Source organism: Podarcis cretensis (genome assembly GCF_951804945.1).
Source record: "Podarcis cretensis genome assembly, chromosome: 5".
Classification (NCBI taxonomy): domain Eukaryota; kingdom Metazoa; phylum Chordata; class Lepidosauria; order Squamata; family Lacertidae; genus Podarcis; species Podarcis cretensis.
Genome location: NC_137174.1, coordinates 80,409,872 through 80,421,614, shown reverse-complemented (window position 1 = coordinate 80,421,614; position 11,743 = coordinate 80,409,872). Strand labels below are relative to the sequence as shown.

General features: G+C 45.6%; 1 protein-coding gene across 2 annotated transcripts in view; it reads right to left on the bottom strand.

The window, feature by feature from the left end:
- Positions 1–401: 401 nt before the first annotated feature.
- Positions 402–11,743, bottom strand: part of LOC307216907 (vomeronasal type-2 receptor 1-like) — a 29,984-nt gene continuing 18,642 nt past the window's right edge. For both annotated transcript variants that reach the window (XM_079977700.1, XM_079977699.1), the window contains 3 exons: positions 9,651–9,878; positions 5,082–5,205; positions 402–1,929 (listed from right to left, as the gene is read on the bottom strand). In XM_079977700.1, the coding sequence (XP_079833826.1) occupies positions 938–1,929; positions 5,082–5,205; positions 9,651–9,878 (1,344 nt within the window). In that variant the 3' untranslated portion in view covers positions 402–937. The remainder of the gene's footprint in view (positions 1,930–5,081; positions 5,206–9,650; positions 9,879–11,743) is intronic.

Genomic DNA, 11,743 nt, shown 5'->3' with positions numbered 1-11,743 from the left:
TCTTCTTTTTGTGTCTATGTTTTCTTTTCTTTTGCAATGTTTGTGAAAATTTTTCTTTTTGTAATGTTTGTGAAAATTTGCTTTTTTTGTTCTTTTTTGTGAAAAATGCAATAAAAATTATTAAAAAAAAAAAAAAAAACAGAAGTTTTGGACTACAACTCCCATCAGTCCCGGCCAGCATGGCCACTGGGCAGGAATGATGGGAGCTGTAGTCCATAAAATCTGGAGGACACCATGTTGGCTACCTCTAGACTAATGCAATTTTAGGCTGTATTAAAAGCGCCATAGTTCCTAGGTCATGAGAAACAATCATGCCACTTTGTTCCACACTAATTAGATCGCCTCCCCGTAACCATAAAATAGCATGAAGCAAATTGTAAATAATTTGATTTATTGGAAAATATCAGAGGCACTCTCATGCAGTTAGTTGATACTACGCTGAGAGGGTTGGTTTTTACATGGAAAAGTCACTGATTGCATGGTTTTGAATGGCTGGCCTATTATAGGTAGAATCGTAGGGGCTGGATCATAGGAACCATGAGTCTTCCCGTCTTCTCCTTCCTGCTGCCTCCTCCATAAACGCACACACCAGAAAGCCTCTCCGGAGAGAAGGAACCCTCCTGAACTACGTAGCTGGGGAGGCTGCAGCCGCTGCTGGTGGTGAGCACCTGTGGCCCCTTCCCTTGTGTGAGCAGAAAATTCTTTCTGCTTGCAGAGGGTTGGATCCAAGCTATTATATGTCGTTGTGAAAATACAAAGCTCCTCCTGTTATTTTCTCAGCAAGCAATCAGCTATGCTTTATTTGTGCTATTATTCCCCAACAAGCAGAAGGGGGTGGGGACTTTGGTCAGGCATCTTCTTTCTCTCAGCATAGAGATGGGAAAACGTGTGCAAATAAACTAGTGGAACTGGTGACAGGCGAAAAGCTTTAAAAGTTCTAATCTTCAAGAACCGTAGAGACAGTAGTGTTGTTAACTTCACTGGTGCACGAGGCAGAAGTTGGTGGTGCGCTCTTGTCGTTGGTGGCCGCTCTTCCGCCTACGATTTCTTCTGTGTTTCTTAAAGGTTTCAGCAAGATAATGTAACATTTGGGCACAAATATGCAGCCCAGCAAACCAAAGCTGGAAGCCAGGATGGCAAAGATCTCCACGGCCACTTTGAACTTCCCTCGTGTGCTTAAATAAGCAGGCACAAATGATATCCATACGATGAAGAAGACCAGCATCCCGAAGGTGACGAACTTGGCTTCGTTAAAGTTATTGGGCAGCTTGCGAGCCACAAAGGCCGTGAGGAAGCTCAGGATAGCGAGGAAGACGTCAAAGCCAAACATGACACACAAGTACAGGATGGAGCCTTCGTTGCATTCATAAATGATTTTTGTGATGGAGAACTGGGTGTTCTTGTACATGCGAGGAGGATTCAGTATCAGGTAGGCACAGACGATGCCCACTTGGGTAAGGACAGAGTTGAGGACAATGATCTTTTGGCAAATCGGCTTCACCAACATTCGCGCTTTCTCAGCAACCTTTGAGTTCATGGCCAGCTGTGTCAGGCAGAGCGTCACTGTCTTTCCCAGGACACAAGACAGGCAGACGGAAAAACCCAAGGCTAAGGTCACCTGCCGGGACATGCAGGACCAGTCTTCTGGCTTACCAATGAAGAGGATAGAAGTCATCAAGGTTCCGACAAGAGAAAACTGAATGAGGAAGCTCAGCTCCCGGTCGTTGGCTTTCACGAGAGCTGTGTTCCTAAACTTGATATATACGCCAGTCACTGACAGGACGACAAGAGCCCCAAACACAGACAGCGCAATCAATGTCATCCCTAAAGCATCTTCGTAAGCCAAGTACTCCACCTCCTTAAGCACACATTTATTTCTCTCCTTGTTGGACCAGTAATCTTCCTCACAGCCTGTGCATTCCCTTGCATCTGGAGAAGAAAGAAACCAGAAACTAATTGTTAAAAAAAATGCCATAGGGGAGCCTCAAGCCCTCTTCAGACCTCTCTCTCTATCTGGCTCTTGGAATTCTCCCAGGCCACCCCCCTCTCTGCCCCTGCTTCACACCCTAAGCCTGAGTGGAATGTGCCCTCTACTAATGCCTGGATAGCTCAGTTGATTAGAGCGTGGTGCTGATAATTCCAAGGTTGCAGGTTTGATCCCTGTGTGGGACAGCTGCATATTCCTGCATTTCAGGGGGTTGGACCAGATGATCCACAGGGTCCCTTCCAACTCTATGATTCTGGTGCCTTTTTTCCTTGTCTGGATGGAGAGCACAGAAAGGTGAGTGTATGTAAAAGGTAAAATGTGCCTTAGTTTCCCTTCTGATTATTGTCCAGAATGGTTCAAAACATACCCATGAACGCAGGATGCATTTTTCTCACTGCTAAGCAACCCCAGAGAGTTTTTCACACGTTACAAATTAGAGGGTAGTCTTCCAGGCTAAGGGTGGGTCATAGTCAAAGACTATTAGGGTAACCAGGATCTACTGTGTGGCATTCACTAGGGACCCGTGATCATGAGCAGCAAACTGAAATCCAAGAAGTGTCTGATTACCAGTTCTAATGAGCACTAGCCACTGCTGTAGAGTGGAAGACGAGGCAACCAGGAGATATGGGCAATCACAAGCAAAGCCACCCCTTAACTAGTTGTAAGCAGCGAGGCAGGCAGGTGGGTACAGGCTGAGGACAGGCTGAGGTTGTGGAGGGGCCCCATTCACCCTCCATTCAGCCTCCATTGACTGATGACAAGATCACTCAGCAGCCCTAAAAACAAACTCAACAGCTATAGGACCGGAAAGATTCAAACTGAGGACACATGGGACCCAGAGTGACTTAGTGGTTAGAGTGCCATCTTAGGAGAGGGGTGGCCCTAGTTCAAGTCCCCACTCAGCTATGGTGTATTTCAATATATGTGGTTCTAAGGTGACCTGCAGTAGTTTAATATCTAGAACTATAACAGCCATTCTCAACCTTGGTTTCCCCACACGTTGTTGGACTACAACTCTCATCATCCATGACCACCAGTCCTGCTGGCTAGGGAAGATGGGAGTTATAATTCAACAATGTCTGGGGACCCAAGTCTGAGAAAGGTCGACCTATAATATTAATAGTGCGGTTCTATACATATATACTCAGAAGTCAGCCTATATCCAAGAAGTTAGAGAAACTGCTTGCATCTAGCACTGTCTTTATGAAAGCATTCCCTCCTGCAGCAAATGTGTGCACCATCAAAAACACCAGGGGTGTTTTAGGCATACTCAGAGTAAAGGTAAAGGTAAAGGTACCCCTGCCCGTACGGGCCAGTCTTGACAGACTCTGGGGTTGTGCGCCCATCTCACTTAAGAGGCCAGGGGCCAGCGCTGTCCGGAGACACTTCCGGGTCACGTGGCCAGCGTGACATCGCTGCTCTGGCCAGAGCCAGAGCCGCACACAGAAACACCGTTTACCTTCCCGCTGGTAAGCGGTCCCTATTTATCTACTTGCACCCGGAGGTGCTTTCGAACTGCTAGGTTGGCAGGCGCTGGGACCGAGCAGCGGGAGTGCACCCCGCCGCAGGGATTCGAACCGCCGACCTTTCGATCGGCAAGCCCTAGGCGCTGAGGCTTTAACCCACAGCGCCACCTGCGTCCCCCATACTCAGAGTAAGCCCACTTAAATCAATGAACTTAAGACCATTTGTTTGAAGGGGTCCAATCTGATTACGACAGTTGGATCTCACCCAAGGATTTCCCCTCTTCAGAACTATTGTTTCTTTCCCCACTCCAATATACACATTCTAGCAGGTGCAATTCATTCAATCAATTGACAAAAGCACCTTTGATTCGTTGTCCAGGATTTCCTTAACTGTGCAAGCATAACTGTATTTTAAAGGAAAGCATAATGCCATCACCATCAGCTTTGTGGTGCCAGCCATGACCCTTGCCACCTTTCAGGCAAAATTTTGATACAAAGTGTCTGCTATAAATTAAGATCAAAGGATAAGGGGGGGGAAGTTAAAACATTAAATATAAGTGTGTGTGTGTGTGTGTGTGTGTGTGTGTGTGTGTGTGTGTCCAAAAAAAAATCCAAAAGAAAAAGCTCTATGGCCTACTTAGAAGTCCTCCCCCCCATGATCCCTTCTATTTCTTCAGCTCAGAGTTTCCATGTAATTAAAGCACACAGTACTGTTCTATAGGGCACTAAAGCATGAATGAAAGGTGTGGATGCACACTTGGCAGCTGTTGGTGCTACTGCCTGAATCATGCTCATGCAGACATTCAGTAAAAGGTAAAGGTAAAGGTACCCCTGCCCGTACGGGCCAGTCTTGACAGACTCTGGGGTTGTGCGCCCATCTCACTTAAGAGGCCAGGGGCCAGCGCTGTCCGGAGACACTTCCGGGTCACGTGGCCAGCGTGACATCGCTGCTCTGGCGAGCCAGAGCCGCACACGGAAACGCCGTTTTACCTTCCTGCTGGTAAGCGGTCCCTATTTATCTACTTGCACCCGGAGGTGCTTTTGAACTGCTAGGTTGGCAGGCGCTGGGACTGAGCAGCGGGAGCGCACCCCGCCGCAGGGATTCGAACCGCCAACCTTTCGATCGGCAAGTCCTAGGCGTTGAGGCTTTAACCCACAGCGCCACCTGCGTCCCTAGACATTCAGTACTCAAGTACAAAAAAGGCCAATGAGAATTAGACCTCAGATAGTCTCTTGCCAAGTGACAGACTTCCTTTATTCACTATCCTCTCAATCTGTCCTATTCAATCTTCAGCTCATACTCTCTTCCTCCCTATTCCAATGAAGCCTCTGAAGAAAAAGGAAGGAAAGAGAAACTACAATTGTAGTGGAATATAGGATTCCAGTTTGAACCAATGCAAGACTTGGACTTGAGTTAATTTTCAGCTCTCTAGAGTCTACGCTAAGGATGGGGAGCCATCCCCCCCTCCCAAAAAAGCTGTTAGACTTCAGCTTCCCCAGCCAGCATGGCCAATGCTGAGGGATGGTGGTGGTCCATTGACATCTAGAAGGTCTCAGGTTCCCCATGCTGGGTCTAGACAAATGTCCTCTTTTCCCCCATTGGCTAAAATGCTGATAGGCATCCATACCTGTTATATTACTGATCTGTCCTTCGGCACACCTTATACAATCATAACAGCATGAGGGCTTTCCTTGCAGGATCCCCTTCCGATAACCAGGTTGGCAGTTCAGATTGCATGTAGAGCGTGGACGCTGAAAGGCACAGAAAAGACCTGTTATTTCTCCTATGTATCTGTTTTTGCCATGCAACAAGGAGGTGACTATTGTGGCTGTTATATTTCCCCCTCCTCAGTGACTTGGAATGATGCTAGGCCTTTTGTGGAGATACAAAATGGCAGGCTGCCCACAACAGTTGCTGCTAATGCTGAAATCTTTGACGGTGGGGGGAGGGAGGAAATGAGAAGTCATGCTGGTGCCATTGCTAATGGACACCCTCAACAAACTGTTGGGGGATTTCTCCTGCCCTTGGAGAATCCCTCAGGATACAAAAATGGTGGAGAACTTGGGAGGCCATTTTTACTCAGCTACAGTCACATCCATGTGTCCCGAGTTCATTAGGTGCCTAGCAATGCACCTGACTGAGAGCCTTGTTAGGTAACTCTCAATGAGATTCTCAGCCAGGGACATTGCTAGGCACCTTTTGGACCTGGGACACAGGTCCATGAGACAAAAGTGCATGCCAATTAATACATATCAGTAAAGGTAAAGGTACCCCTGACCATTGGGTCCAGTCGTCCACAACTCTGGGGTTGCGATGCTCATCTCACTCTATAGGCTGAGGGAGCCGGTGTTTGTCTGCAGACAGCTTCCAGATCATGTGGCCAGCATGACTAAGCTGCTTCTGGTGAACTAGAGCAGTGCACAGAAACGCTGTTTACCTTCCCGCCAGAGTGGTACCTATTTATCTACTTGCACTTTGATGTGCTTTTGAACTGCTAGGTGGGCAGGAGCTGGGACCAAACAATGGGAGCTCACCTCGTTGCACAGATTCGAACCGCCGACCTTCTGATCGGCAAGTCCTAGGCTCAGTGGTTTAGAACACAGCATCACCCACATCCCTAATACATATTGGTACCATTGAACAAATTTAAATGGTGGGTAGTTGTGTGGTCTCATTGGCATTGCACCTTGCAGTGAGCCCAGTTGTCTTGTGAGCAATAATAATAATAATAATAATAGTAATAAAGGAAGGGTGCAGTAGATTCATGGCTCGGGCCCGTGGGTCACCCCTTACCACTTCCCCTGCTCTCTGCAAGACTTTAGAGCAGCAGCTAAGTATGATAAGTAGTAATATATGCAATATATGTGCACAGTCAAGTTCTGCAAGGCAGTTTGGATTGGGAAATATAGAAATCTGCTTTATGTTGACTAGGGTTGCCATATGTCCTCTTTTTTCAGGACATGTCCTCCTTTCCAGGATAAAAATTTCTGTCCGGGTGGATTTTTTAAATTTGGCAAAATGACAGGGGGGGTTGTTTTTTGTTTTACAGTAGCCCAAGAAAAATATTCTAGTGCATTGGTCTCAGATCTAAGGCACCCAACTAAGCTAGTCTGCAGCAGAGAATCATGACAGAACAGCATCTTAACTAGTTACACACTGTATAAATCCCGTCTCTTGTGGCTGAACTAAAAGGACACTGGCTCAGCTACAAGATCTTGGAGGAGGAGTCTGGGAGGGCAAGAGTTAACACCCCCCTGCCCTTAAGTAGAGTCCCGTACATGTTAAACAGTTTAATAAATTGTTCTGTTCACAAAATTGTGAGCATACTTACATTCACAAAGATGTGAACATGAGCCCAAATACTTTCATGTGGCAAGTGAGGGAGCAATATGTATTATTATGTTGTTGTTGTTGTTGAACATTTAGAACATTGCTTCTAGAATATATAACAGCTTCTATAGCCTACATATGGTAGGGGTATTTAAAATTAGAGCCGTCAAAGTGATCCATAGTTAAAAGTGGAAGTTGGCAAACGTGTTCCCTTTCTTGCTCTTCAAAATATGGCAACCCTAATACTGAGTCAAACCATTGGCCCAACTAAACTCAGTTTTGTCCACACTGGCAAAAAGAAGAATGGCAGGTGATAACGTTTGTATATGCAGAACTCGCAAAATTGACAGGGAGAATTCGGAACCAAACAACACACCAGTTCAGTTAAGAATGGGATAATTACAGAGCACAGTGGTACCTCGGTTTGAGAACAGTCCTGTTTGCGAATGATTCGGTTTAAGAACTCTGCAAAACCAGAAGTAGTGTCCCAGTTTGAGAACTTTACCTCAGTCTAAGAATGGAATCTGAATGGTGGAAGGGCACCGGCAGCAGGAGGTCTCATTAGAGAAATCACTCCTCGGTTTAAGAATGGTATTGGTTTAAGAATGGACTTCCGGAATGGATTAAGTTCATAAACTGAGGTACCACTGTAAACTTAATAGAACATTGTTCCCATATGAAACCTTTAACATGCTTTGACTCACTCTTGCAATATAATATGGTATAAAGAAAACAGACAATATATCTTAAGTTAATTGTTATAACAAATGCAGGTGTTGAGAAAATGAGGGACCCACGCTGAGAGAGACGGAAGTCTTAAAGGATGGAAGAACCTTATTTTATGTACAGTGGTACCTCGGGTTACATACGCTTCAGGTTACATTCGCTTCAGGTTACAAACTCAGAAATAGTGCTTCAGGTTAAGAACTTTGCTTCAGGTTGAGAACAGAAATCGTGCTCTGACGGCACAGCGGCAGCAGGAGGCCCCATTAGCTAAAGTGGTGCTTCAGGTTAAGAACAGTTTCAGGTTAAGAACGGACCTCCGGAAAGAATTAAGTACTTAACCCGAGGTACCACTGTATATGTAACATTTATTTCATAGTAATATTTTACTTTTTATATAATGTATTTTTGTTAACAGATGGGTGGCATATTTTTTTTAATTTTGTTTTATATATATATATATATCAGGTGCTCTACCACTGAGCTATGGTACGTCCAACAAAATGTGTGTGTGTGTTTGCTTGTGTAGACACTTGAAAAGCCTATTCAAAGGAGGTGTGGAAAGAGGGCATTTTGTCTCCATCAGAGACATTTTGGGACTTTTATAGCCAGAATCTTCCAGGGCAAGATAACAAGTCATTGCAGGCTCCTTGTTGCTGCAGATGCCACAAGAACAAGAACAAGCCCTAACATGACACTTCCTCACTTGTGGTTTGAAAACAGTAGCCAGAATCTATAGCACTGTGGTGTTAATCTAGAAGGAAAGGGTGTGTGAAGAGTCCTGAGAGTAGAATGAAGTGTGTTTTATCAAGGGACACAGATAGATGTGACACTGGTGATGGAAGATCTGTCGGTGAATTTACTGCAGTTGTTTTTAATTGAAATAGCAGCTGGAGTGTGGGGAGGAGAGAGAATCACACAGGGACAGTGATGGCATGTTGGTGTTTGCCCTTCTTCTCCAGGCTGTTTTCCGAATGAACATCAGCCCCAGCTGCTATTTGCCCCCTGGAGGAGGAAACTCAGAGGCAACCACAGGTTTTCTGAAAATCTCCCACAATCTGCTCACGGACTTCCAGCTGTCAGGCCCTGTTGCACATGCAACTTTGGCTGTCATGCAAAGTGCACAGGCAGTGCTGGGCTCTGGATTTCCAGCAACAGCAGTGAAAATGAGCCCCATGGCTAGCATGGGATGTGAGCCTGGATCCGAACCCAATATTGTGCATACTAGGTAGGATTGAGCCCCTTTTATTCTTGTTCCTCAAAGAGCAATCGTTAGACTTGTTTTAAAGTTAGGGTTACTACAAACAGCCAGATTGATTATAACAAACAAACTTTACAAACAGACAGACAAACAAACAAAAAGAGACAGGTGGAAATCCCACCAGTTGCCACATGGACTCTCAAGGGAAATCATATAAATTCTTCTGAAATTCACTTTATGTCAATTGGGGTTGTCAATCTTAGAAGGAAATATGAGAAAACCACTGAAGATGTGAAAAGTCTATAAAATACTGTATGGAACCATACATATAAGAATAGTATGGTTAAGGGAATAAACAACTATCTGACTTTTGGAAGACATCTGAAGGCAGCCCTGTTTTGGGAAGTTTTTAATGTTTGGTGTTTCATCGTGTTTTTACTATTCTGTTGGGAGGTGCCCAGAGTGGCTGGGTGGGGTGCCCAGATGGGTGGGGTACAAATAATAAATTATTATTCTTATTATTATTCCTGTGAAATTTGTGTGAGTTGTAGTAGCATGGATGGTTAAACTAGAACAGTAGTCCACAAAATTTTATGGCCTTCTTGGTTCCATAAGGTCATTCCCAGTGCCCCCTACTCTATAAAAAGCATTATTCAGAATAGTGATTTGTATGACCCAATAAAGAAGACAATAACACATTAAAATTCAAAACAGTAACAGTTAATTTCACATTTAACATATTTGAAATCCAATTAAAACGATTTAGCTTAATTAATTCAACCAAAGTGATGAACTTCATCCACTGATACCAGCTTTCCCCCTGCCACCCACTTACTTCTTAGCAACCCCCCTCCTGGGTAATTCCACACCCCCAGGGGGTGGCACCACTCATTTTGGAAATGACTGAACTAGAGGAAGGCATAGAAAATCCAATTCACTTACTGCTCCTGCTGGATTATTCCAAAATATTGAGTCGTTCTGGATATGAAATTCCATATCGTCTTCCGTCGTCATGTTAAATGTTCCAACAGGCACAAAGGCAACTTCGCCATTCTCACCCTTTTGCCAGTTTAGAATGTCATATGAAGTATACACATCTCCCTTTGTATCTATGACTACGTCCTCTCCAAGAACCGAAAATTGCATTTCATTCTTCATGTAGTACATTAGCTACAAATCAGGAGACAAAAGTAAGGATGCGTCAAACTTACATCCAGACTGGACGACTGTAATGCTCTGAGCAAGGGGCTTCCCTTTACAGGTAGACTGAACACTTCAGCTTCTGTAAAATCCAGGCGCCAGAATTCTTGGATATGTGTGCCTGTGGGATGGGTAGGCGAGTAGGGTTTGAATCAGTGGCCCTGTGGTTACCAATTCATTTCCAGGCTCAGTTTCAAATAATAGTACTAACTTCTACTGTTTTGAAAGGGACGCAGGTGGTGCTGTGGGTTAAACCACTGAGCCTAGGACTTGCCAATCAGAGGGTCGGTGGTTTGAATCCCCGCGACAGGGTGAGCTCCCGTTGCTCGGTCCCAGCTCCTGCCAACCTAGCAGTTCAAAAGCATGTCAAAGTGCAAGTAGATAAATAGGGACCGCTCCGGTGGGAAGGTTAACAGCATTTCTGTGTGATGCTCTGGTTCTTCAGAAGCGGCTTAGTCATGCTGGCCACATGACCCGGAAGCTGTATGCTGGCTCCCTCGACCAATAAAGCGAGATGAGCGCCGCAACCCCAGAGTCGGTCACGACTGGACCTAATGGTCAGGGGTCCCTTTACCTTTACGTACTGTTTTGAAAGGTTTAGGATAAAAGTGGGGAACCTGTGACCATCCCTCTCCCCACCCCCACCCCCAAAAAGAAGTTTCTGGACAATAGCTCCCATCATGCCTAGCCATGACCCTGCTTCGTTGAACTGCTGGGAATTTCAGTAAATAAATACAAAAATCAGGAAGGTATCTGTTTCCCATCCCTGGCTTCGGGTCAGGTTATTGAAGTGCCCCACCCCACCACCCCATATGTGCACTGTGATGCCACATACTCTCAAGAGATCCTCTCCATTCTTGGATATTTGCAGAACATTGACTAAATGTTTTCTGTCTGTATTTGGCTTTGAGACTATGTGAGTCAACTGTTTTTCAGGATGATTTGTGCTGCCAGAGCAGGGATGCACCAGGACATCCACCTGGTTCTGTTGCTACTGTTGAACAGAAAGCTGGCATTTTCTCCCATTCCATCAAGTCTGTTGGCTATGTCCCTCTATAAATAGCTCATTAACTATTTGCAACCTCAAGGATTAGCTACTGTGGTGGCATTCCATGGGAGCTGCTCTTGAAAACACATTGGGAGATTAAGCTAGGGCAGGGCAGCACAGCCTGAGGTTCCTGTTTTAAACCCCTCCATGGCCAAAGACTGACAGAAAGCACCTTTCCCCACCTCCCCCCCAAATCCTGTGGCCCCACTCCTCCACCCCACTGATGCTGCATGGGGGGAGGAGGCAGAATGTGGAGCCCAGTGGCCCTGCTCCACCTTCCTGCTAATGTCACACGGACAAGAGGAAGCTGAGCCCAGAGCCCAGCTCCATGCTTCACATTCCCCACCCAGCACACAAGCGCCACCATCACAGTGGCAGGATGTCCCTGTGACCCAGCCCACTAGGTAGGAGCGGGACATGTCACGTGACGTGCCATGTGACATGCCCCTGCAATGGGGGGAGGCAAGTCTTCACCCTTGTTTGTTGCTGAGCCATTAAGTCATTGTGCAAATGGGACACCTTCCTTGAATACAATCCTTAATCCATGAATGATGTCTTCTGTGTCCCAGGCAATATTACTCGCTTGCTTTCTGTGTTCTTATTGGGTTTGGTTTGCACAAACCTTTAAATGTCTTTGTAGAAATGTATGAGATCTATTAGTCGACAAATGCCTGCAAAGGATTCTGGGGTCCGTTCTAAAGACCACGCTTTGTTTTCATGGGAAATGGCTTTGTGCATGTGATTGTGTGTGTGTGTGTTTCTACAGTAGTACCTCGGGTTACAAACA